We start from the raw sequence: 27985 nt of genomic DNA, 5'->3' as shown, positions 1-27985 counted from the left end.
GCTTCCATTGCTGCCAGGATTTGGCTGCGTGGCTGTTGCTTTCAGTGCATAGGGCTCAGTGCAGAGACATCCCTTGGCCTCCACCTGGAGGAGGAACTGCTGCCTTCTGCAAGCCCTACCTGGGAAGGGGAGGTTCATTCCCAAATGTGCGCAGCTGGTGGGGCCTTGTGGAGGGGTATGAAGGAGAAGGGAGCTGCAGAGGAGTTGCTGAGGTTTTATAGCAGGTCTGCAGTGTTGTGCAAGAGTTGGAGCATGCAGAGAGGTGTGCTCAAGGACATCGGTGCGTTTGTACCAAGGGGAATGTCTTTTATGGTAAATTAACTCCAGTTAAATTGAATATTTATTCAAAGGGAAACTCCGGCATTTAGGGCTGGTGTTATCAGCCTTCTGCAGTGTCTGGGTGAAGGGAAAGATGATGGGATTTGGGGGTATTCTACACCAGATAGGAAAACAAATGTGCTCACTGCGGTTAACCCCGACTTTGCCTCATCCCTGCTTGCCCAATGCGTGCTCTGAACCAGTCGCTGATTAATGTGGTCTATAGAAAGGGAAAGCTGTGGCTGTCGGTGGAACCCTGCAGATCTGAGGGGGCTGTGTGAGTGTAGCTGGAGTTGCAGGGATACGGGATGCATTCTGCAGCGTCAGTGCAGGGCTGGGGCCGTTTCTGTGGCAGTACCTGGCTGTAGGGTGCTCTGTCTCCCTGCCCATCCCCCTTCTCCTTCTGATTTGTAAATTTATGGGGATTGCAGCTGGTGGACTTGGCAAGCTCCCCTCATTAAGAGCCCTCTTGGAAAATGGGCTGTGTTTGAGCATTTCCCTAATTAGGACAGGACGGGGTTAAAAAGTGACCATTTCATGGTTGACTTGAACCTGCCTCCTCTCCTTGATGTGTCGCCACGAAACGCCCTATGCGAACAAACTCGCACTTCGGGAGGGAGGGAGGCGGGCGGCGGTCTCTCCGGGGCCGGGGGCACGCCGGCCTCGCAGCGCACCGCGAGGGCAATTCTGCGTTCCCCACGCGGCCCCCTTCCCTTCTCCCTCACCGGCGCGGAGCCGCAGCTCCTGCGCAGCGCTCCCCGCGCTGCCTCCGGCCCGTCCCCGCGCCCCCGCGCCCCGCCCGCCGCCGGATCGCGCCCGGCGGGAGGAGGAAGAGAAACCTCCTGCAGATGGCAGCCCGCCCCCGGCCCCCGGCCCCCGCCCCCCGCCGCAACTTTCTCCCGGCAGAGGAGAGGGAAAATGAGGGATGTTTGCTAAGCGCGCCGGGTCCTTTTGCAGCGTTCGGCGGTGATTAATAGGGAGGGTCGGGGAGGGGGGGATCTGGCGGAGCTGGAATGTATGTGCAGCAGGAGGAGGAGGAGTGTAAGCGATGATTGTGTAATTAAATAATTAAAAAAGAAATACTTAAGTCTCATTTGGAAAGAGATCTGGAGCTGGGTCCGGAGGGTGTAACCGGCGAATTTTTCAACTTCCAAGTTCTGGGAGCCGAGAGAAAAGGGGAAAAGGGAGACGGCGCGAAGGCAAACGGGGCGGGAGGGAAAGCGCTGGAGGGGACCGATCGCCTGCATTTCAGCAGATCGTTTTCATTACAGCGGGGAGCGGCCCCTCGGCGCGGCGCTCGGAGCGGCGCGCAGCGCGCAGGCGGAGCCCCGAGCGGCACGGCCGTGCGAAGCCTCTCCGGACGCGGAGATCGCCCCGCACGCGTGGTCGCCGCCGCGCAAAGTTTCGCTGCCGTCACTCCGCCGTTTTCCTGCTCTGCTCCGCGCTGTAACCTTGAACTTTCGAGAGCGTGGTGTCAGTGCCGTAATAAGCCGCCACCAAAACTTCTTAAAAAAAAAAAAATAATAATTAAAAAAAAGCCAAACAACAACAACAAAAAATCCTCCCGCCCACCTCCTCCCCCCTCTCCCGCCCCCCCGCCCGAGTCCTTCCCCCCTCATCTGCAAAACAACCGCCGGCAGCCGCCGCCGCAGCAGCAGCAGCAGCATAGCACGGCTCTGCGCGCCGACTACAAGAGGGTTAAAAGTGTAGATTGGATTTCACCCCGGGAAATCGAGCGCACGGAGTGAACTTGAATCTTTGGCTATTTAAGGAGGACTGGGGTTTGTTGTGGAGTTGTGGTGATTCAGGGCAGAGCCCCGTCCTGATTGATTTCATCTTCCTCGAGTCTCAGATGACTGTAAAATGAACAGATGAAATTATTCCTTTTTTGAGGCTTTTTCTTAGGGGCTCTCCGGGCAGCGCGTTTGCAAAAGCGAAGTCATGATGTATTCTCCAATCTGTCTCACTCAGGTATAGACGCATTTTGATTTATTTCATTTGTTTGCTCGTTTATTTATTTATTTTCACGCGTTTTCTGTGTTTATGTGTGAGTTGCTCATGAGTCAGTGTAGCACTTGTAATGAGTCAAGGCGCGGTTGTGCCGCTCCTCGGACCCAAACTCCGCTCGCAGGAGGGATTCGGGATATGCTCTGCACCAGGCCATTGTTTTGGGGGGATCCGTTCAAAGTGTCACTCGCAGACAAATACTGTTAATTGCTGGCGCACAGCGAGTCAAAGGTTAACGGAAGGGAAATGAGCGTAATTGCGCTAAAAAAGCGGGTTTGATAAGTATTGATTTGATTGGAATCAAGCTATCCGCGCTCTTTTCAGCTCTGCGGCGTGCATGGAGCCTAATTAAAGGGTTTAAAAAGGAAAAGTGCTGTCTTTGACCAAAGGGAAGAAAGCAATCTCAGCTCTCTGCTGTGCGAACTAACCCCGCCTGACGCTTCAGGAGCTCCGCTGCCTGCAGCGGCCGATCTCGGGGCCGAGCGCGTTCCGCTCGCAACGCACCGGGATCTCTGCCGCCCGGCGCCGCTCTCGGGACCGCTGCTCGGGCCGCGGCTGTCACCGGGAAAAGGGGGAGCTCCGAGAGCAGCTCCCAGCGCTGCCCGGTGCCGGACCCGGGAGCTGAGCGGCTGCGGGAGCCGCCGGCGGAGGGTCCTCGCGAGGCCGCGGAGCGCGCTCGGCACCGGCGCTGCAGGGGAAGCGGCCGCGGCCCCGGAGCGTTTCGCGAAGGGACAACCCTATGTGCAGAGCCAGGGGACAGTTTTCAGGAGCTTTTGTGAAAGTGTGTCTGAGGAGGATGTGATGTAAACTGATGAAGTGATAACTGCTTGCTTCCACATTGGCGCGACAAATAGCTCAAGAAGAAGAAGAAAACGTGCGAAAGTAACGTCTCGTGTGCGCCGTAATTAAGCGGCCAATAACGCGCTTATAGCTGCACGGTGAATAAATAAATACGATTTAAGTTATTCGACAATTAGAAAGCGTTGTAATTCAAAAGGACTGAAGTATTCACAAATTGTGAATGGAGATGGAAACAATGATAAGGCTTATTCAGTGATTGGATACAGTCCTGTAGCTTTTTGGCTGACACATTTTTTATTGTTTATATTTTGTTTGGCATCTGAGCGTGATTGACTTAGATATGGATATTTTCAGCAAGCAAACGTGAGCTTCAGTGGAGCAAAGCTGGAAAAGAGTACTGCAGGAGTATTTCTCCTTCTAAAGAAAAAGTGCTGCATGTAGGAAGCACGCTGTATAGCAGATACATGTACAGTTGTGTTACACATCAGTAAAAACATACTTATGGTGGAATCTTCCATTAGTACAAAATAATGGGCTGTGTCCTGCAAAATCATTGTCAGGAAGCAAAATCTCTGTGCTGGAGTGTGTACCTCAGAGTACAACTTGAGGCAGCAGCTTTTGCACTGAAAGTGCACACGTTTCCACCAGCACCTCTCGCACAGGGCACAGCTCATGTTGCTCTTTTCTGCTCTCGTGACATTTTTTCCCCATATGCTCACTTACTGGGCTCCTAGGTGCAGTAGATTTCTTCCCTCTGCAGATCTCTATTAAAATGCCATGCTTTGTCAGGTACAGAAACACAGCATTGCACTCTGCAGCAATAGATATAAGGAAGCAGTTCCTGGCTCCTGCGTGTTAATAACTTCATGCTTTACATGTTACAGTCATGCTGCAGCATCTGCCGTGCAGAAGCCGTTCACACGTAGAGGCACATGCATGCAGAAATATCACAGCAGTTTGATTGTAGTTTGGATTTTTTATCTGTCTGTTTGGAGCCAGGAGAGCATTTTTGAAATTGTCGTTCCCTAAATTAAAAAAAAAAAAAAGGTTACAATGGAAAAGAGAACACACACTTTTCATAATTTTGAGTTGCAGCTGAGTTAAAAGAACACTGCTGGAATTGCTCTCTCTATTGTGTTCTCGATCTTGAAGGCTCTGCATAGATGCATGTTGACTGTGGCAGTGCGTGCTCAGAAGAAAATATTTTGGTAGAAGTTCTAAGCACAGAGCACCTGTTTGAAGCAGGCTGCCTGCACGAGGAGCACAACTCAATTTGTGCCAGTGCGGCACCGGAGCATCTTGTAAGCACAACTCCAAAAGCCAGAAGTGCAGTGTTAAGACAGACATTGGCAAATCAGATGTTGCCCACCGGTGTTTCAGTATAGGTTTGGTGGCTGTAAAGTAACTTGAAGGAAGAAGGAAGGCTTAGCAAAAGCAATGTAATTTTGGGGGGAAGGGTAAGGGGTGTCCTTTTTCCTGTCCTCCTGTATGTGCCTTTCTCCCTGTTTTGGAATGAGTGTAAACTACATTCATCCCTCTTGCTGAGGCATGATAGGATGCAGTTACCGCATGCCTTCAAGTGCTTGGGCTCTTGTGATATTTTTACCACAGTTTATTTTTATGTTATGGTGGTCCAGGAAACTCCGAATATGTTGTCTTTCTCTCTTCCCCTCAGAATATGTTCTTTCATTATGCACAAAGAAAATCCATGTGGGGAAATGGAGCGACTGAAGTTTTTGGTGTAAAATTTCTGGACTTCTGCCTTGCATACTTATTGCATGGTCTTCAGTCCAAACTCGGATGAACTGATATGAAGTTTGTCAGAGTGGGAAATGTGAGAATAGCACTTCACTTCCCCTTTACCTTTTCCAGACAGAAAACCTGGCCTATCTATCATCATTACGCTACAATTAGACAATGAGCATTTTCCCTTTATTTACAAACTACATAGTTATTCTATAATAACTTCCATGTTAATTTAAGTGGTCAGTGCGGAATGGTTCACCTGAGCCATTGGATATGACATCTTACTTCCATAAATCACTTTATTGGAAGAGCAGCTATGGCACATGGGTAAGTGCCACATAAAAATCTTTCTTTTTTTTTTTTTTTTTTTTTTTTTTTTCCCCCAATATTGCCTGTACTAATATTAAGGTGAAAAAAAAAAAATAATAATCTGTAGATGGCTTTATAGGAGGTTTAGTGGAGAAAGTGTGTGATTAATTGGAAATCTCCACTTAGGATCATTTTTATGGGCACTTCTTCTTGTCAAGTAATGTTTCATTTGGAAGGACTCCGGATGCACAATGAATCTCTCAAAGATATCCGATAATATTGCTTTAGAATGGGATCTTCTTTGCTGTTTCTCCTTCACAATCCTTTGCATGTATCTATAGACTTAGGACTCTGTGATATTGTAAAAGAGAAGCATCAATTTGGTTTTAAAAAGGTGTTTCTTTTTCTTACTTTTTTTTTTTTTTTTAATTTTTCAGTCTTTGTAAAGGAAAACATTCAATCACCAGAAAGTGGAATTTAAAATCAAGAATTCTGTGTAATTATCATAGATGTAAAATGCTACTAGCTATTACTGGTAATAGTATGTAGTAGTAGAAGTACTTGAAAATGAAGCCATTCTGGAAGAGTTTGCCATGTTCTTCATAAAAATGAAAACTGGGTCTGCAGTATTCTATTAGCGCAGAACTTGCACATTAATTTAATTCCCATTTTAAGCTACAGTGCTGAAGTCTGTTTCAGACATAATTACTGTATTGCAGGAAAAAAATAATTTCTCCCACAGCTCCTCAGCCCCCTGCCTTTCTCCTTGCCCCACCTTTAACCCCAGATGTCACCATTTTCAAGATCTGTAGGAAATCTGCTTTATTTAGTCTAAAACGAATTGCAAAGATTTAATACCACACAGCCTTCCTGCTTATGCTAAGTTAGAATTTTAATAGCGTTTTGTTTAAATGTTTTAAGATGGCTTTTGTAGATGAAAAAATAAACTTTCTCTGGTAGTTAGAAGAGAGGAGAAAAAAGCATGGCATTGGAAAACGCATGAAGCCTTATCATGGGCTGTGGTTACTCAGAGCAGTATTGCCTTCCCACACAAAGAACAGATTGTGGTTTAACTCTTTCCACGGCCTAGTTTTTTGTGCCAGCATAGTATCAGAATTGTTCAGATCTCCGCTGGAAACTGCTAGCCAGTTTAATTATTGCCTTTGTGGCTCTTTGTCAAGCACGGTACTGTAGTGCAGTCATTTATGCCCCGAACTATCTCCTGATATTGCATCTCTGCTTTTTTTTTTTCTTTTTTTTTCCTTTCTCTGTTAAGGTAATGTGGGCATAGGTAAACTACTCACAACTTTTATGCTGTTTTCAGTTTGCTTTGGAGGTGGTGAGGGGAGAGAGGTAAGGAGCTCTGGTAGGTTTTTGTACCATTCAGGAAATTCTGAACTTTGAAATTTGAAGATTTAAATGCTGAATTCTTGGCCCGGAGCTCCCACAATGGCAGTCTGAACTCTGTATAATTGAGACCATTAGTTATACTTTCATCATTTTTACCTAATGGAGTTAATCAGCCTTCTGATTAAGCATAATTCATTCCCCGTCTAGCAGTGTAGCTAAAATATTAGTTAGTTAATTGTATTCTTGAATATAATTGTATAAGAAAAGATTTGGGTTTAGTTTGATTGCACCGTGCAGCTCAGTGTGATGAACGATCTGCTTGGTATTTAAAACTAAATATGCCTGCGCACAGAAAGGGAGATATCTCCCCTAAGATCTCACTTGCAAGCAAAAATGCAGCAGCGTATGATAAGCAGATTGCGCTGTTCTGAACATTGGATTTGTTCACAGAAGGGCCATTCGTTTTTGGAAAAAGCCTATTTAGATATGAACATGGATGTGTAGGACGGTTCTTCAAGCAGACAAGATGAATTAACTTAATTGCTACAGAATGTGCTTGTAGATGACAACCGAGCATTACCTCCTTAATGCAATACATATTGCTGTCAGGCAGAAGATAAGAACTTCAGGTGAAGCCAGATGACAGGAAGGGATATTTCGGAACTGTAAATAAATGGCACGGATTTCACAAAAGCAGCATTTGACCAGCGGTGCACTCGTAATGTCACTCTGCCACAGCATGCAGAAACACAAAGAATGCAAAGTTTGTGCCAACTTGCCATTTTTCATTGTACACCTCAGATTGATTTTTAAGGGGTTTAGAATAATTGCCACACTCATGTGATCGGTTAACAAATTAACTGACTCTGTGGGGCTTCAAAACCCGTAGTGAAGCTGCCAGGAGAAAATTAATGTAATTTTTGTTCTCGACTTCATAAACTTTTATTTTACAGAGTTTGGGGGTGGTGGGAGGGAAGCCTGAAGAGTTGAAAGTACAGAAGCTTCTTTGCAGGGTTTGTGTACAACATGCTGTGCCTTTTCCCCACTTTCCCTTACTGTATACTGGTTTCTCTAGTTACCACCACTGGAATGGTGCCGTTTCAGTGCTGGAATGTTGGACGTTTGATAAGAAAATGGATCAAGTTTAATGGCGCATGCTCTTTGTGCCACCAGCAGGCTCTTGCTGAGAGCATGCTCCAAAAGCGGGAACTGTGTGGCATTACACTGAGCATGTATATGCTTTGTGTTTCTGTGCCACAGAGAAGAGAAATGAACTGTGGCATTCACTTCAGCGTTCTGAACATTTCTGCTCAGATTTTTTAGAACTGTATAGTGTCCTCTTTGTGCAATGGTACTTTTCTTGATGCTAGTCATTCACTCAGATGTTTAAATGTTCGGAACAAAACATTTTGATAGCATCTCTTTTCAGTGATGTAGTCTCTACAGCGATGGAGGATGAAGTGGGGGGAGGCATACAGAATAAAACCTTCAGATGCTATTCTCAAAGAGTGAAATATGGGAAAATGTGATTTTCCGTGTAATTTTGTCTGTTGTCTGACAGCAATGGTAATCACATCAAGGGTGTTATGCAGAAATTTGTGTAAATATTAAGTAAATATTGAATGTTTATTCTCTTTGTCTTGGATTTCGCTTTAAGATTTTCAGAAATCTTTATTGATGCTGCTTTGATTATGACAGTTTACTGACTTTTCTTCTTCTCTCCTTTCTTACCCCTCCACTTCCCTCCGCAGGATGAATTTCACCCGTTCATTGAGGCACTTCTTCCGCATGTCCGTGCAATTGCCTATACTTGGTTCAACCTCCAGGCTCGAAAGCGCAAGTACTTCAAAAAACATGAGAAACGAATGTCAAAGGACGAGGAAAGAGCAGTTAAGGATGAGCTACTAAGCGAAAAGCCCGAAATTAAACAGAAGTGGGCATCCAGGCTCCTCGCCAAGCTGCGCAAAGATATTCGCCAAGAGTTCCGGGAGGATTTTGTGCTCACAGTGACTGGGAAGAAGCACCCGTGCTGTGTATTGTCCAATCCTGACCAGAAGGGTAAGATTAGGAGGATCGACTGCCTGAGACAGGCTGACAAAGTCTGGCGTCTGGATCTAGTCATGGTGATCCTGTTCAAAGGCATCCCCTTGGAAAGTACGGATGGAGAGCGGCTCATGAAATCCCCACATTGCACAAATCCAGCACTTTGCGTCCAGCCACACCACATAACAGTATCAGTCAAGGAGCTTGATTTGTTTTTGGCATACTACGTGCAGGAGCAAGGTAGGAAGCAGATTGTCATGTTTCTATGTTAGTATGTCAAACTCGAATTCCAAGCAGCCCTGTTTCCCCCATGGGCTGTCTTCCAGTGAAACATTATTCTGTGGTCTCTATACATAACATGGGTACATATCCATATATAAATTGGCATGTATACGTATATACACACAGACACACTCACTCCTACAGACCTGCACAGATTATGTGTACGTTTAGCATATGTTTCTTGCTCTCTTTCAAGAGAGAGCAGAATGTCTCAAGGTAGTTCTTCAGTTCCTTTCTTTTTTTTTTTTTTTTTCCTGTTCACAATTTGACTCTCTCTTTGTATATAAATATATATATATTTTCCCAGTTATGACTTCAGGAAATGCTATTCTTATTTTTAAAGTCCTTTTTTTTTTTTTTTTTCCCTGTAGTACTGTTAGTACAGATGCAGGCATGTGCAGTAGCACAGTCATGATAAACAGTACAAATACTTTTGTTTTTTCAGTTTCAAATAACCAAGAATTCATTCTTAAATTGATAAAGCTATTGAGACTTTGAGAGCAATTGTAAATATTCTCAAAATAAAACATGATAAAAATTTAGCCCAGAAATGCTGGTTAACAAATACTAAGTAGGCAAAATTGCAGCATACATATTTAACGTTTTATTCATATTTGACATTGCTAGATCATGTTTCCTATCAGAGTTTTGAAACAAAGATTCAGATTGTAATATTAAAAGAGAAATTTCCTCTAAAATTTTGTTTTCATAATTACAGTAGTATACTTAATTTTATATGGAAGATTGCAGAAAAGCTTATTTACATGTTATTTATTTATTTATGAAATTAAGGTAAAATCTGTTATTCTGTTAATCATATATAAGGGAGAAACTTGCTAGTCACATCACTTATTTAGATAAAAAATATTTGTGAGCAGGTCCCCTAGAATTGAAAATGGCTGCAAGTCGATAAAGGATTTTCTCTGATACTAAGCCTTCTGAGAAGCACTTTCTCTTTGTGAGATAATTTTGTTTCTTTTCGGTGATCGTGTCATCCTCTAGCCATCACTGTATTGCTGAGTGATAAGTAGCAATAATGCATTTGTTTCTTAGCTGCAGATCTAAACCAGGGTAAGTTTGACCAGCTGCGGATGGCGGGCCATTTCATGGTTTGGCCTGGTAGTAGGCAGAAATGGCTTGCAGAAGGGCAGATGGCAGTCTGTTATCTGATGCCCCATACGTAACTACGGATCTAACTGGAAAAGAAACTGAATAGATTTTATTAGGAACAAAGGAGTAGGGTTGCGTGTCTTCATTGAGCAGGTACCTGTGGTTTAAAAGAGTGGATACACAACAACCTTTTTACTTTCAACGAATTGTTCTCTTAAAAGTTTAGCCACCCAAGTATTGCATCGTGTTTACATGAATGTATAAATACGATTCAATTTTTTTTTTTGAAATTATTTGTCATGGAAATCTGTGTTTCTTTTTTTCTCTTGCCGTTTGTATTTTATATATTTTTTTTCTTCACAGCAGTCGACAATTTACTCAAATATTTTGCAGTGACTTTAAGCAGCAGAACAGTCTGGTAAACGTGAACCTTTTCTACGAAAGCACTGAACTTAACAGTTTAATTACAAACACTTTTTATCTTCAAATCTTTTTTGTGAAGAAAAGTTTGAATGATAGATTGAATGCATGTATATTGCAGGACCTAACTTACTGATTAATTCTAATGGATTTACCTGCCGGTAAAAGTCAAAAGTACAAAGGCAGGCAAAATAGCTTAAGTAGCTCTTGAACCAAAGAGGCTGGGGTCATGGTACTCCTACACTCTTGATTTTAAGTTGTTGGATAGCTTGAAATTGGAGAAGGAATTGCGGAACGTAGCTGATTTCATTGATTTAAACAAATAGAGAATATTAGTTTATTCAAAATATTTGCCTAAACAGAAATGAGAAAGATAAGCATGCTGTAATATTATGACTTCAAAGGTTACAAGAAGCCACTCTGCGAATATACTGGAAGATGAAACTGGCGAATTTTTTTGTATCAAGCTACCCTTAGCAGAAGCCATTGTTTATTGCAAACTGTATGTATTTTGTATCTCTCGTGCTGCTTCACAGTTAAACTTTTGCTAACATCTGTTTGCTCTCTTGAAGAAGTCATATTCAGTTATCTTTGTGTATTTTTCCCCATTTTGCCACTTTGATTCTCTGCTCTCAGTGAATGCAGGTTAATTGGACTTCGCAGTGTACTTGATTGAGAGCATCAGACTTGAAAAAGATACGCATGAAGTAAACCAAAATGCTGCATTTTACGCATGCTGTTTTGCTCTATATTTCTCTTTTAGAATACTAAAATCCGCCTAATAGCATCATATGAAAAACTAAGCAGAGAAATTGAAACAAATGACTGAACGAAATACGAAGAAGGAATTAATGCACAAAATGAAGAAAGGGGCCAAATAGTTTGTTTTTTTTTTTTTTGTTGCTTTATAAAAGAAGATTAGAGGAAAAAGGAGGAGGAAGGATAGTTCGAGTGCCAGTGATGGTTGCCAGTGGCACCAGGATTGGCATCAGACCTTCTTTGTTTAGCCTAGGATGCCTGTGATTTGTTGGTTGGCATCCGCATTGCAGTGCAGAGTAATGTTACAATATATTGACAATTTCCAGATCTAGAAGTGTCAGTAATTCTTTCAGTTCTTAATGACTACTTCCATGTCTGCCTTGAAGTAAGAAATAAGGACTTAAGCATTAACCTATCAAGTTTTGTGGTTGACCAACTTTATCTGGTTCTCCTTTTTGCCCACCTCTGTCAGAATTCAGCATCTTTTTCCCCCTGTTCTCTTTCTACGACCCTCTTGTGCTTTAGAATCTTAAAAAAAAAAAAAAAAAAAAAAAAAAAAGGCTTAACATAGAGTTACAAAGCTGCTCCTTTGACTGAAATGGAGGAAGAAAATTGGATGGACACAGTAATCAATGTTTAGTGTCAAAATAATTTTTGTTCATAATACACTTCTACAGGGCTCTGCTTCTGCATCAGTGCCCTGTTTACTCCGCCTGAGTTTTTAAAAACCTTAAACCTTGAAAATGTCAAGGGTATTGTTTCTAATGATAAAAATGATTTTTGTTTCTTGTTACTTTCTCTTTTCTTTCACGCTTTCATTCTTTCTCTTTTTATCTGGCATCACAGAGTATCTGTCGTTTGCTATGAAATGCGTCTGAGTCCAAAAAATCATTTGATGATATTTGACTCAATCAGTGCAGCGCTTATGCTGCGTTCCCGTTGCTACAAGAACCGCCATTTTGTTTGTCAAGTGCCAGGAGAGGAGGAAAAAAAAAAAAAAGAGGCAGACAATGTGCTTGATGCCAATAATGGTTGCCAGTGGCACCGAGGTTGGCATCAGACCCTCTTTGTCTAGTTGCTGAATGCCTTTGATTCGTTGGTTGGCATCCGCATTGCAGTGGGCACATTGGAAAGTTTTTGACAATCAGTGAATGAAAGCTGCAGTACTTGTTTGCTGCAACAGAACCCAGATAATATAAATCCCTTCTTCTGAGAGATGTTTTGCTTAAACTTACAATGGCTGATAAAAAAAAAAATAAAATCGCACCGCTCTTTTTAAAAAATATAAAATATCTACAGCAATGGATCTCATCTGCAGAATTCCTGATCCTCATGTTGTCTCTGCTGTTTTTCTTCCTGGCAGCATAAATAAAATGCAGAGCATTTTAGCAGATAGTGAATGAAGCATAATAGGCATAAGAAATACTTTGGGAGTATAAAGGACTCAAGCAATGGTAAATGTAAATGGTAAACATTTTAAAGTGTGTAACGCGTGTGCCTCTCGGAGTATATCTCTCAGATCAGTCATGTTGCTGTTTACACTCTCCTTTGTCCTTGTGCAAGACTGGTATAACTGGGGGAGCCTGCATCCCCAGCTGTTAATAAAATGTGAAGTTGAGGGGAGGATCTTTTAAACTATCCAAGAATGAGAGCAGAAAATAGATGCAGATGTCCTACGTCTGGTACTGCTCAGGCACTCCTGATTTAAGTTCTTTACACATCAAGATGTTGCTGTTCCAGCTGCGGGATTTCTGCTACCAGCAATTTGGTGAAAAGACTAAATCATTTGTGCTGGAAGTTTCCTAGATAGCATTAATATTGCTTTCCGGTTAACTGCTATTATCTCATTAATTAATAAGGAGGATTAGCAAGCCCTTCCCAAAGGTCCGCGCAGAAGGAAGCCTGGCCTATGCGAGCCCCGGGATCACCAGGCTGTGTCCTGCATCTCCGGAGGTCGTGGGAGAAAGGAAGGGGAGAGAAAAACGTCAAGAGGGGGAGAGGGTGGGAGAGGCCAGCTCCCTACAGGTCGGCAGGGGAGAGCTTTGCCTTGCGGACTCATCTGCCCAGCACCTGGGGAGACCCAAGGAGCAGGTTGGCAGGCTGCACACTAGACGGCTGCCGCAGGCTGCCTGGGGCTCATCCGGAGTGTGGGCGTTCCTTTGCTGCACCTGTGTGCATCCGGAGCTGTTTCCAGCCCAGCCAAGCGCTGAGGGGTCAGCGATCCCTTGCTGAGCTGGGATGCTGACTTTTCTCTTTGGCAGAGCCGGTAGCAAGGATGCGCTGTCTCACTTTGGACAGCGTGTTCTACTTTCAGAAGGGAATCTGCGTAGCTCAGAGGAGATGCCTCTGAACTGCAAGAATGGGCCAGTGGCCTCTCAGCAGGTCAGTGGCGCAGCCCCCTTATCAGGCTTCTTGCATTTTGTGACTTCCTTGTCATGGGAAGCTCATTTTTTTTTTAATAAGTCTGTGCAGTCATTCTTACATTGTGCATCCAGTTTAGCTTTAGTAAACACATGAAATTGAGAATGTAGCGGTATAATAAAAATATTTTTTTCTATTTTAAAATGGCATTTTTTGTTGTTGTCTGTTTGCCTTGAGCACAAGAAATTCCGCTTGAAATCACACCCTGAACTTTCTTTAAGCGATATCCTCTTTGTGTAATGTGTGTAACGTTCATGTGCCCAAATGCTGCCACACCCTGAAGGAATTTGGATGTGGGTTTGTGTTTCTTGAGTGCACTGATGCTTCCACACACAATTAATAAAACGAAAAAAATAGGCCTAGAATAATCAATCAATCTGCTGAATTGCTAATTGTTCCTACACCCTTTAACTTATTTGCCTCCTCCTTAGTGCCTTATGATTATACGGGAAGAAACGGTTGAACATTTTACCTGTTTTCCAGAAGGATATGTCAAAGCACAGGGCGATTTGTTGGAGTTTACACAGCAAATTGTTAATTCCACTGAGAACAACAGGAAATATAGATTATTACTGGCTTTACCCTGTGGGTGTCTGTATGTTCTTGCAGCCTATTTCTTGGACACTGAAATGGCATGCTTATCCCCTGTATTCAGTATCAATTTTTAACCAATGCACAAGTAGAGGTAGGAGTTTGTATTTTATTTGCTCTCATGTAAGGGGAGCTTGTTGTGGTTTGAGAATCTAACAGGAAATAATAAACATTTTAAAAACATTGGATTATTTTGAGCAATTAGAGTCTATTCAGGCATGCAAAAAATGTAATTTTAAAACACTCCTTGTGTCAACTGAAAAGGAAGCCTCATTGATTTATTTTCTAGTTTTCTGATGTGAAACGTGGGATGATCACTTTGTTGACTATCTCAAATGTGCTGAAAACTGCAGACAGAGAAGACATTTGTCATTAAAAAATGGAAGTTAATTTATTGTATATATGGGCATAATAATGTTTTTCAATTGATGATTATTGTTATTTTTTGCATGAAGTCATGGGAAATTTAAACACTTGAAAAACTCACCTACCATTCACACAGTAAAACTGAAAAATCCCAAATGTCTATTTTTCTCTTTTCAAATTCAAGTTTTATAAGTAATACCACAGATTCATAAGAAAGAAAAGGTAATTTTTAATACTGAAATAAAAAATGAAATATATATATATCTATATGTTTTAGGAAGGAGTCATTTTTTTTTGCTTATTCAGTTTTTTTCCTGCTTGATACACCAGGGAGGTAATTTTCACAGGGTTAAATGATGTAATTGTGTTGAAGACAAAGGAAGCTTACGGTTAAATAAATTTTGTGCAACTAGTTGAAAATTTAGAAGTCAGCATTAATTTTTGAATCACATTTAGATCAACAGCAAGAAGCTATAAAGTGAAGAAAAGAATAGAAATGAAAACAGAAAACTCTTGCTTCACGATAGTTTCAGACAGAAGAACAATGCTGGGAACAAGCAAAATGCTTCAAAACTATAAATAAGGCCACTAATTTGTGAAGGAAATACTTAACAGCAGAGGTCTATGTTTTAAATTTCTTAATTTTTATGCATATTGAATTCATTGTAGCTGTGAAAACGTTATAAAATAATTAAACAGTAATTCCTCTGCATGTTGGATTCTGAAGTTTATTGCACCAGTCTGCTGTCAAGCCAACATCTTCTTCCAGCTTTCCTTTCTCCCTGGGTTTTCCTTCTCCCCCTTTTTCCTGCTTTTAGTGAAGGAGCAGAATAGAAAGCTGGAGGAATGGTGGCTGGCTGGAGCTTTGGTCTTTGGAACTGCGCACTTCAATGCCAAGCAGAATAATCCAGCGACTTTCCTAAGGAGTTATGATCCAGTCCCAGCAGGATGGTGGATGCTGCTTTGCTGCAATCGAATGGGATTATCTCAGGATCAAGTTAAAGGGCTAACTTAACTAAACAGAGTCATTACTTCCATTTTGGGTTGGAGAAGAAACCCCTTGTCTGGAAACACATTTCAGATGCTTAGTGAATGTGAAAAGGAAGACCCCATTCTTTTTGGAGAGGCTACACGATTTTCCTCTGTTAGTTGTTTATTTATATATTTTTCTATCACTAGAAATTTCAAGAAGCACCTGCTAAAAAACTTAGCTCTGGGCAATGAGGGGTTGGATTAAAAGTGGCGTGAAAGTCTCAGAAGCTAGTAATGGAAAAGTAAATCACGGATTATTAACTTTGTCCAAGAGAAGAGCGAGTTGATTTGGGTGTGTATATTGTAGTGTCTGAGAGCAGTGAGTTGTGTGTGACGTTGGGAACATTCCTCTCGCGCAGCTGTTATCTTTTCTTTTTTTTTTTCCCCACCACATTTTAATTTATAGAAAGATTACTTTCCTTCTCTCTTCTCCACCCTTCTTTCCTTTTTTTATTTTTTATTTTTTATTTTATTTTATTTTTTTTTCCCCACCCAAATATGTTTCTTTAGCCATTTCTTCGGTGCCTCATTATTGGCATGTGACTTTTGTTCTAGCTTTTTTCACTGTCAGTGGGAGATAGGTACTTCAGACATGGCTTTTGTGGGGGATTCTGTCTATGAAAGAAGTAGAAATCTAGAGTATGTTTAGCAAAAATAACATTTTGGACCATTTTAGCCAGCCTAATTGTTGCAGGTTTTTCCTGCATGCCTCAAGACTCTTTTGTCACATCCTTCTTTTACCTTGTACCCCATCTCATATAAAAAAAAGTTACTTGAAGTTGTCCAGACATTGGGATCTTTTTAATTTTGTGTCCCTCCTAACTACTTCCGATATTTGGGATCTTTAAAAATATTCATTTTTTAAACCTGAAGAAATAGAATTGAAATTAGGAGAAATTACTATGATAGCTTTGGGCAAAGAATAGCACAAAACTGACCATCAAGCTCTTCCCTTAGAGAAACCTTGGGTGTTCTAACAGTAACTATATATCCAGAGAAAGAGGAATTTTACATTTTCCAGTGCCCTTTAGTGTTACAAAAGTGTCTTCACTAAAGGCATCTCCCTGACTTGAAGAGGACTTCTAATTGTTTAGTCCCTGAAAAATGTGTGCTGAAACAAAACAAAGCAGTTCACCTTCTCTTCTTTGGAGACAGAACAGCAAAGTCAGCTAGTGGACAGCTAGGAAACACTGTTTGAGAAACAGTGTGTTTGTTGAGCAATTAAAAATAAAAATAAAAATAAAAAGGATAGTTTTTCTTATATCAAACAACAGAAATTATGTGTACAAGTAAATATATTCCATATTATTTGAAGATATTAGACAATTGAGAATTTTATATATTTAGTTATTGAAAATACTGCTTAAATATTTGCCTTCTCAATCTTCAAGATGCATTAAACTGAAATGCTATACAGATTTTCATAAAGGATAAATTAAAAAAACAAAGAAAGATCATTATGAAAGATATGTTAAATCTAGCATTGCAATTTACTGTTTAGTCAGTCATACTGCCATATTCAGAAAACATTTCCCAATAAAATGACACAGAATCCTATACTTTTTTTTTTTTTTAATGAAAACAAAGGCTGCATAGATATTAGAATTCAGTAATTACAGACTCAGCATCTTTAGAAATTAAAAATAATTTAAAAAGTCATACTTACTGTATTTTGTTTATCAATACAATGGCCTAAGATACCTTTTTATTATTATATTTTCAGCCTTTTTAGTGAAATTTTCAGCCTTTTTAATGAAATGAGTATTAATGGAATGCTGGATTTCTTCAGACATTTTTTTTTGGAGGGCCTTGTATGTTATAGTTAACAAGAGTATTTACCACAGCATCAGTTTTCCACTGTGTGACTAACGCCATGGAAAATGATGCCAGATACATTGAAAGGATGCCTATAATCCATTGTTTCTGATTTAAAAGTGTGAGAACACCTCCTAGTCAAGACAACTTTTGTTTTCTTTTTCTGACATGTGCAGTTTCTGGATGGATTACCTTAAATTTGTTATGCTATGTTAAAAGATGTGTTTTATGAGGCCAGCCTCAGCTCCTGGCCTAGTGTCAGGGACCCTGCTATGTTATGTAACACGTCTTGTTAGGTTTAATTGACCAAAGCTGATTTGTTAAAACAATTCATTTGTGCTGTAACTCATGCCCAGGCCAAGTTGCTACCTGAATCTCTTGACCTTGACTTGTCTGGGTCATGAAATGGCTGTGAACTGCTTGACCTCTCCATTGTTCGGCAGCGTCACTGCTTCCTCTGATCCTCTGTGATAATCGTTGACAAGAAGGCCTCAGCCCCCACTTTCCACCCCAGTGGGTTTCACGGCATCCCTCTGGAGCTGCTATGTCCTCTATTGGAGGTGGTCAGGCTCTCAGCATCACTGTCTCTTGTCTGTTGACAGTGGTGGTGACAAAGTGGCTGCCCTCCTCTGTGGAAGAGGTGGAGGAAGGATTTCTGCCGGCTGGCGGGAAACCTTTTCCTCCTTGATGCTGTGATGCCCTTCTTTTCTTTGAGGGCACCCAGGTTTTCTGCATTTCTCAAGGGAAAACACCCATAATTCTTTGTTGGCTTTGTTTCACTTTGGGCATCGTTATGTGAGTTATAATGGAAAGAAGGCTTCATTTGGAAAGTATTTTGCAATCAAAATATAATGTGTATGCACATTACTTCAGTTTTTACAAAATAAAGAAGGAGATTTAAATTCTTTCTTGAAGTGGAGGTACACTACCTAAATGGCTATATTATTTGTTTGGTACCAGAACCTTCTCTTCTTAAAGGCTAGTATTGAATAAAATCAATATTTTACTCAATAGTGACCATGGTCTCTGATGAAAAGCACTTCATACAAGATGTTTGATGTAGTGTCTAAACTTGTTTAAATGAAATATTTGTCTTCTCTCTCTCTCTCTTTTTTTTTTTTTTTTTTTATGAAATTCTTTGTTTCTGGGGAAAACTGTTTCTACTTAAACTTGACTCTTGGTGAAAGGCGAATTCATTTGCCCTGCATCCTGACAGGCTGCCTACAGTGAATGTCCCAGATTCTCGTGCCAGCTCCTTGATTTGGGCTTTCTGCTCTCTGTAATTACCTACAATTTGACTGTTAGGACAGTTTAGTTTTTTGAGATGAATATTACATCTAATCATCTTCTGCGTGCATTGTGCTGCAGTTTTAGGAAGCAGTGCCTTTTGAAATCAGTGACAGGATCTGTTTGAAAAACTGATGGCATGATACAGACTTGCTGATACAGGAAAGCTTATACACCAGTATGGTACCAGTGGTAAATCTGTAAGAAATGATCAGATAATTGGTATGTTCTTAATTTAAGGCCTTAGCCTGAAAACTTTTCTCGTGTGAATAGACTTAGTCGATAAATTATTTTTGTTTAAAACATACTTTATTCTCTGCACTATGCCCTGAACTGGCAGCATGATTGGGTGAATTTCTGCAGTCTTTTTTTTTGGAGGTGAGAAGAACAACAAAACCCACCAGATAACATCTGTGCAGATGGTGTTCCTATACAGTTCTAAATGATCAAACTTTTTCTTTCAGTATGAAACTCTTCAGCTGAATTCTGTTTTTTGACTGCTGTTACATAGCTCCTCTGAATGGCGAGGAGGGGACTGCTAATGTAGGGAATCTAAATAGCATCCCTGTGATGGCATTGTGAGGATCTTGCTGAGATGTAAAGACATCAAGATCCATACCTTAGTTTCCAGCCCTGTGTGACTGCAGGCAGATTTCCTTGAGTCATAACAGACAGCATCACTTGCTGTAGTGCTGCCTCAGTAGCTGGATCTTGCAAAACACCTAGATGTGTACTGGCTGAAAAGGTATAACTCTCCCTACACTTTAATGCAATCAAAATCTGCCTGCTGATGCCCAGCCCCCAAGTGGGCTCTGAATGGTAAAGAAACATCTTACCCTGTTTTCTCATGCCCGGACAGAAGAAACTTGCCCAAGCAGGGAGGGCCAGCACAAAGCATTCCTCCACTGAAAGCCCTGCGGTGGTTCTGCACCATGGGAGAGGGTGGCAGAGGAAAACCACCCAGCAGGATCATTTGCTGCAGAAACCAGGTCTGTGCTGAAAGCATCCCTTGGAATCTTGGAATCAGTGATGTTTCAATCACCAGGAGCCTTGGGCAGGACTGGCCCCTTGGGCCAGGGGGCCACAGTTTTGGTGTTGTCCGAGGTTTGGTGCCCTGTGACAGTAGAAAGAAAAAATGCTTTATATTGAAAGGAGAAAGAAACAGTCATTGTGGGCAGTTAGATATTGTTAATCTAGCTGGCCAAGGAAACAGGATGAATTTGCAGTGTTTATAGGGGTTGCCTTTGAGTTCAGTCTTGTTCCTCACCCCTCTCACCTCTCCAGTTCTAAGGTTTTCAGCCTCATGGGTGAGTAACTCAGACCAGAGCACAGTGACATGGGAGAAGGATGAATGGTGAAGAGTTTGATCTGAGGTGCAGGATGAAAGTCAAGCTAGTGTAACAGACTGCTTCTGTCTGGAATATGCTGATAATTCTATCTCAATTTACTAGTGCTGTGGCCAAGTCTGGTTTGAAAGGCAACTGAGAGAGAACCCATTGCTCAGATTTATTTAACGGCGTGATATTGCTTTGTGTTTATTCCAGAGTCTTGTCTTGAAAGGCCAACTCGTGCCTGATGTCCCTATTGGTTGTACAAGAACTTTCCAATAATGCTCGATTGGTAGTTTGTCCTTTTTGGACTCAGCATGCCTTCTACTTTTCCTTTTGAAGTCACTGTTTTCCTCATTCCTGGCTTTTTGTCTGGTAATGAGCTAGTTGTAAAATCAATGCCTACAAAGCTACGAAGCTACTGTTCTCTACTTCTAAGAGTGGGAAGTGACATTAATTCATAAAAGTGAAAAGTAGTCCATCCATAAATTTTTTCCAGGTGATTGACTCAGTCAGTGTGTTTTAGAGTTTAGAGAGGGTTAACATCAAAAGTTATTCTATTGTTTATCTTTCAGTTAAAGAATAACTAGCCTGTACAGAAAAAAAGAATTGGAAAATTGATAGGGCTGTCTAGATTCAGACACATAATTTAAAGTAAATGATATCAACTTTTAGTTTTACCATATGTGCATTCACAGTTGCCAGTTCAGTCATCTATAAAGACTTGTATTGCAGAAGTCATGGACTTCTTTGATTTTATTAAACTCAAGGGTTGTTCTTTTTTTTTTTTTTTTTAAGCTATGTGTAATTACTGTAACTGTGTAATTATTGCTGGATTTTTTTCTTTGTTAAGGAAACACATCTTACTGCTACACAGAGCATAAGAATTGCTTGTGCAGTTTGACTATAGCAAGAAGTACTGGTTAATTTTAAAACACATGCCTAATCTTGCATTGTCATACTCAGATACAGTGTATGTACATAGCCTTCCCTGGCCTCTCGCATATTCTTTTCACTATACTGTTGAATGTAACTTAAATATTCTGGGACAAGAATTACAGTTGTCATGTAATCATTTCTGTTCTATTTTGAGCTTCCAAATAAAGGAAAAGCTGCTTATAATAAAATGAGGATCACTGGTCTTTCAGTAATTAAATAGACTTGTTATACTGCATTAATCCTTTTTGGAACATTTGGAATGACTTCTTAGCACTCACAAACACAGCATTAGGGCCAGCAATTAATCTGTTGTTTGTCTTCCAACATTTGTATGATGTAGAGCACATGTGTTGAAAGCCATATTTTAAATTTAGGACCACGGTCATTATAGTCAAATAATGATATTGATCATTCAGAACTGTGGACCAAGACATAAATCTGAATTGCAATAATTGTTTCAAGGACTTACACACCACTATCTGCATCCTACCATGGCATAATCATCTTCAGTGATGTCCAGATTTGGGTGGTGCATTTCAGAAGTAAAGTGAGAAGTAGAGGCTTTTTAGATTTCAGATTTGCCTTCATAGGTAGGTGAAGAAGTAAAGGCTTAACATTTTATCAGGAAAGACTATGTTTGGGAAAAAAGGAGAGTGAGACTCTCCTGTGTTATTCTTACCCAGACCTAGTTTAGGAAGCACCTGCCAAAATGATACACTTAAATGTGATCAAGTTGTCCAGCAGAGAGGTTGTTCAGCTGCCCTCTTAATGTCCTCAGAGTCCTGTTATGTTAATGTAGTATTCAAATTTGCTCTTTTCTAATCTTCATAAATAACGAACAAATAAAATCATCCAAACTTTCTCTCAGGATTTCACAGTTTGGTAGTTGATTTCCTGGACACAGCCTGCTTAGTTTCCTTTGATCAAAGGAGCATACGAATTCTCTTGGTGCTGTGCTTGAGTCCTGCACTGTTCTCCTGCATGTTCAGCAGTAACTGACTTGAAGCGTAGTGCACAGTATTAGCTTCTGAGCCTACGTTACATGATCAGAAGAGCTTTATGTTTCTGTAGTATATAGTCCTGAAACACACCATTCTATTGCAGTAAGGTAAAAGTGTTTTTAAGTATAGTTCAACTAGTTTGACCTTGTCAGAATTCAAGCCACATTAATGGTAACTTGGTCTTGCTGAAGTATTTCACTGTAGGGCAAGCAGTAACACAAAAATTGCTATTCTATCTAGTGAGAAATGTACAGAGTGAGTTATACATAGACTTTTTGTTAAATTCCATATGAAGGTACAAGTCATTATTATGTCTTCCGAATGCTCATGACATTCCTCTTGACTTTGATAGGCACTGAGTTGCTGAAGCCAACAGACATAGTTAGGAAGAAACATTCTAGTCACTCAGCTGGAAAGAAAACTGACAGAAAAGCCCCTGGGGATATTGTGTCTTATTTGGGGGCCCCAGTACAAGAGAGATATGGACATAATGGAGAGAGTCCAACAAAGGGCCATGGGGATGATTAAGGGACTGAAACATCTCTCCTTAAGAGGAAAGATTAAGAGAGCTGGGACTGCAGCCTGGAGAAGAGATGGCTCAAGGGCATATTACCAATATATAAATACCTGAAGGGATGTTGCAAAGAGGATGGAGACAGGATTTTTCAGAACAAGAGGCAATGGGCATATGTCAAGGCACGGGAGTTTCCTCCCGAACATCAGGAAATGCTTTTTTGCTATTAGAATTACTGGGCAGAGGCTCAGAGGCTTGTGGAGTGTCCTTCTTGGAGATAGGTAAAAGTCATTTGGATACGGCTCTGTGCAGCCAGCCCTAGGTGGTCCTAGTGACCTCCAGTGATCCCTTCCAGCCTCATTCCATCTGTGTTTCCGTGAATTCTTTTGTTTCTTTTTACTGAAGTTCACCTTCATGCATAATGATACATAAAGACATTATGGCAAAGTTTCAGCAGGCTTACATGGCTCCTGAAAGCAGCATAAATGTGCTTTTATGTACTGCAGATTCCTCAAAGGGTGACATAGACCTCTGCAGGAAAAACATACCACAGCAGGTTCATTTAAAATTCTCTCATCTGTTTTATTTTCTAATTATAATAGCATAGGCACATGAGCCTGACTATGTTTGTTGACTTAGCATTTCGTAAGTAGTTTCAAGTTTGAGTGAAAGGTGTGTGGCAACCTTCCTAGTTGCTATGTATATTATTGACAAGGATGCCTTAGCTGAGTTCTCAAGGTTGGTGCTGGTTTCTGTATCACTGGTATGACACGTAAGTGCCAGCATATCTTTTGCAGTCTGTAGGGCACTCACCTGAGCTGCAGAATAGCTGTGGACATCACAGAAAAAGAGTAGAAGTGCCTGCTATTTCCCAGGCAGCTACCCCTGTTCAGGTTTTTTGGGGATCTATCACTGTGTCGTTGCTTGGTGGCCAGGTTACCATGTAGGTGCATCCTTGCTGGTAAAAATTAGAGCAGTTAATGAGTTACTGCCGGAAACTTGGGGGGATGCAAGGCCTGGACAAGGTGAGAGAAGACACCACTGTGGGATTAGAGAATAGAAGTAGACAGGAAGTGCAGCAAAGGCTGCCCAAGTGTGGGTGTTAGGAAGTGTGAAGGAGAATGAGCACCCTGTTCTGGGGATGTGATGAGCAGGCAGGCCTGCTTTGGGGCATTTGTGCAGTGAGAAACAAAAGCAGGCCTACTCCTGTGCACATATACAACTTAGCAGTGGTGCGCTGCTACTGCCTTGTTTTTGGGAAAGTTTGTGGTTGGTATGTGTGGCTACTGGTGCTTGCTGTAGCTGTGTCTGCCATCTCAATTGTCAGTGACACTGAAGGAAACCAATTTTGAAATCCCTGTGCTATATAATTCTGCTGACTTCTGGGCAACAGCTTTTTTTTTCCAGTCTCTGTGGCAACCCGAACTTACTGTATACTAAATGTTTACTGCTCCAGGTTTTGATGTTGGGAAATGAAAATATGCATATTCAACTTCATGTTCTGTTGAAAGGGAGGGAAATGGTTTTTTTTTTTCCTTTTCTTTTTTCTCTCTCCAGTTTTCTAAATTAAATAGACATTCCTCTTGTATTTTGTACATTCACATGGATCAGATCTGTTCCTTTTGAACCTCACTTGATGCAGGAGTGCTTATTTTACTGCAGTATAGGGAACTAATGTGGAATTTGTGTTGCAAAGAACGTGTTCAGTTTCATATTACTTCTGTAAAAAGATGTTTGGCCTGTTTGGGAGCTACCCTGGTGTACTGGGTTCCCAGGCAACAAAACTAGAACATGTATGAGTGAAGTACTGCAGACTCTCTAGACTGTAGACCTAATCCTGCAAATCCCTATTTACATAAATCCCACTGATTTCAAAGGGTCTGCACATGAGAAAGCAGGTTTTACAGGATCAGGCCATTCTTTCTAGAGACCAACATCTGTTGCACCAATTGTGATAATCTCAGGTCTGTTAAAGAAAACTCTGAGGAAATATTTTATGTGGACTAGAAGAAAACAAAAAGGTAACACTGTTTTCTGTTGCTATAAATTGTATTATTAGCAGAAGCAACTCCCTGCACATTCTCTGTCTGTCCTCTGCTTTCCTCCTGCATACTTTGATTTACATGAGAGAAAGATGCTTTATGCAGCTGTGTGCTGTCATTGCTGCTCTTCACCTGCCTTGTATAGTGAGAAATATCTAGAAGCTGAAAAAGGCCTCTGGCTTACAGGTTAGTGACTGACAATGTCTTGTTTTTGGAGCTGTGGGAAACTGAGAAAGCAATATGTTTTTGAATTTCGAGATATTTTAGATCTTGCACTTTTAAGTCTAAGGTTCAGCTCTATCTGATTTAAGTAATGCAAAGTGTTTGCTCAGTTTTCACTTCAGAATTGTGAGTGGTCTACCAGTAAAACTTAAAGCATAAGCCCAAACCAAGCAGTTGATGGTCATGTTGGGATGAGTAGAGAGGCCACTTTCTCTTTCCTCTTGGAAGAGAACATCTGCACAGTTTTGGTAGCATTTGCTGGAGGTGGAGTTGAATATCTTTTGTGACTTCTTGGAGATCTGGTGTGGAAAGGGCATTAGGCTACTAGCTTATCTGGATTAATTCTGGTTCCTGTGGGCCTTGTTCTATTACACATAAGAGTAGGTAGAAGCACAGTGCTGGGCTCATTTGACATGAAGTCTGGAGACTTCACGTGTACGCTTGCTACCTGCTTTGGGCCATACAGCTAAAGGCAGAAAGGAGATACTATTCACTATGCCTTTTAACACAGATGTTACAAAAAAAGACCTGTAGAAAATCTAAGACAAGGAGTTGGCAGGTGAATTGAACCAAATTTGTGGGGAAGAGAACCCCTCTGAAGTCCAAAAGCAGTTTGAGTCTATGTCAGTGAAGAAGCACATACACAACAGGTCTATAATAACCCCCATGTTTTTGGATTTACTACATTTAAAATTTACAGTCAGTCTATACACGGCAAGGACAGTGGTCGAAGAATTCTATGGTCAGTGAGATATTGCTACTCATGTCAATAGACCAGCAAGAAAAAGGGGCAATATGTCCAACACTAGAAAGTCCTAGCTCACTGTCAGAATCTGCAGAGTTGGTAGACAGAGGTATGCTACCCCCTAAACCATAATGTGTTCTTGAAACTTTTTGTGATAGTTTCAAATATTTCAGATGATTACATTTTCACCTCCCTGAAATCAGTCAAATAATGTTCGAAGCTAAATCATTAAGGCTTTGTGGGTCTGCATGTTGACTGAGATGCAAGAGCTAGAATATAAATGGAGCCTTTGTGCAGCTCACTATTCAAGGATGGTGCTTTTATTCACAAGCAGTGACTTTACAGTACCTTTTCTTCTCAGTGTTTTCTCTGGTTATTATGAGCCAAGTTTCCTTAAATGCACAGGATTCATAATTAAGCAGATTTCTCCTTAGGGGGACAAAAGATTTTCAATAGATTTCTGCTCTAAGCCACTTTTATATTCACATTATATTTATTCCAATTCCTCTTTCTCCATTAGATGCCCACATTTTGCCGGATGTTTTAAGGTGTGAAGTCATTTCCTATTGTATCCTTAATGATTTTTAATATGGTCTCAACTGTTCCACTTTGCTCAGAACTAATTGCTTTTCTGAAGAGGAAAATCCTTTTTAGTGTTAGAGATTTAATACTGAGATTTACAGAAATTGGGACCTATGCTATATGTGTAACTTAAGTAAACTGAACAAAATTAGCTTAACAATCAAAGCAAAACTGAGAAGATTAAGGCAAATAGAATTGACAGATATAAAGATCCAGAGAACAGGTCTCTGAGCTGAAAGGAAAAAAAAGCCCCTAGAACTACACATTAATTTTTATAGGTATTAATACCAAATTTTATTTTTATTTATTTATTTATTTGCTGTCAGAACACAAATGTCCGGTTCTGCAAAACTTTTGATGTGTCATCTTCCAGTTAAGAATGAGTTCCAGGTATGCAACTTTCTGTGTTTCTCAATTTCTTAATTAAAGAAATAGTTTAAAGAATTACAATATGTTTCTAATCAACTCATCAGAAATCACCGTACTGATTTTGTGACAACTATGGTTTGTTTGGAAGAAGATAGGGAGTACAGTGGAACACCACTTGGTAGTGAATTGAGTTCTGTTCAGAGAAATTCTGAATGTAGATAAATTCTGGAAAAATATCTTTTTCTTATCTCTGTTGTGGTAGAAATATGTGGTAGAAATACGAGATATAATTGTGGTTGAAGACCTCATGACCTCAGATTTTGTGCCTAGGATAGGAAGCATGTGATCTAAAATTGACAAAAGGAACACAAAGTAGTGACACTAATTTTCTTTGTGGTGATACTATCATCTTCACTTAACATAATTAAATAATTCAGTCTGCAGATTTTTAAATTTTCTTATCTTTTATTTTTTAGAACTACACACAGAGCAAGTGTTCTTAAAATAGCAAGTGTACAAGGTCAGTCTATTCTAACATAATTGCACACACTATTTCACTCCTTTTCTACTCCCTGGCTCTTTAGGAATACTGTCAGTGCTCTAGGATCTGAATTTATCTTTTGTTTATGTTAGGCTAAATCCAAATATTGTGACAAATGTTTATATTACTTCTACATTTTATTCAATGTTTTTTGTTTTGATACCTTAGAGCAACCCTTTCAGAATCTGGAAATAAAGTATTACATCAGACTGCAACAGTTTAGAAAGAAGGCAAAACGATTCTAAATAAGAGGAAAACTAGATAGTTCTGAAGAACAGTGATTTTTCTGATGTTGTTTAAATCATTCATAGCAAGTGATTCCATGTGATATCCTTCATGTCTGTCTCATATCACAGAACACGTATCGTTATTTTCCATCAGAACCGGTGCACCTCGTTATGTCATTAAGATAACAGGATGTCCTGTCATCCTGCTGTGTTGAGGCATTCTTGCTGAACATGAAGACCTTTGGAATGCAAAAATTGCTGCGTTCCCTCTTGAACTGTTGAATTCCCTTTTGGAATAATGTGCTGTCTCCTGGATAAGTCAGTGAAACAACAGATATTTGTATGACCATGATGCTTTATCTTGCTGTTTCTAGAAGTGCTTTTACACAGATTTGAAACTCAGTGTCATGAGGATAAGGAAAGTAGGTGTTCAAGATCAGTGTTCTCCTGTGCCTCAGTTCAGCAGCAAGCACTCTTTGATATTCATCCCAGTTGTGATCATGGTGCATAGTGTTGTTTTAAACACTTTCTGTGGAGTCTGTATTCCAGCCTGGATTCTGTACTTCTTGGCACTCTATTGTTGTAACAATGATTAAAATGATTGCGTCCATTTGTTTGTGATTGTTTATTCTGGACATACAGCAGATATGAATAAGAAAATACTTGTTTTCACAAGAATGAAAAGACAGATATCTTCAGTTTCACATATTTTATAACAACTGCTGGTTTTTTTTTTTGTTTTTTTTTCTGTCTTACAGTTGGGACTAAAATCTGAATTCAGTGGAGAGAAACCATTCTGACTCTTGGCCTTTTAAAAC

General features: G+C 40.5%; 1 protein-coding gene across 11 annotated transcripts in view; it reads left to right on the top strand.

The window, feature by feature from the left end:
* The first annotated feature begins 1963 nt into the window (after positions 1-1963).
* Positions 1964-27985, top strand: part of NFIB (nuclear factor I B) — a 170661-nt gene continuing 144639 nt past the window's right edge. For 9 of the 11 annotated variants that reach the window (XM_042826992.1, XM_042826989.1, XM_042826987.1 and 6 more), the window contains exons 1-2: positions 1964-2289; positions 8283-8814. In XM_042826992.1, coding sequence (XP_042682926.1) covers positions 2260-2289; positions 8283-8814 — 562 coding nt within the window. In that variant the 5' untranslated portion in view covers positions 1964-2259. Of the gene's footprint in view, positions 2290-8282; positions 8815-10329; positions 13135-26356; positions 26421-27985 lie in introns of those variants that run through there. The other 2 variants (XM_042826996.1, XM_042826995.1) reach the window with 2 other exon arrangements.

Source organism: Centrocercus urophasianus, unplaced genomic scaffold (assembly GCF_019232065.1).
Source record: "Centrocercus urophasianus isolate 14NV4802_14NV808 unplaced genomic scaffold, USGS_Curo_1.0 seq_27, whole genome shotgun sequence".
NCBI lineage: Eukaryota > Metazoa > Chordata > Aves > Galliformes > Phasianidae > Centrocercus > Centrocercus urophasianus.
This window is presented reverse-complemented; position numbering and strand designations above follow the sequence as displayed.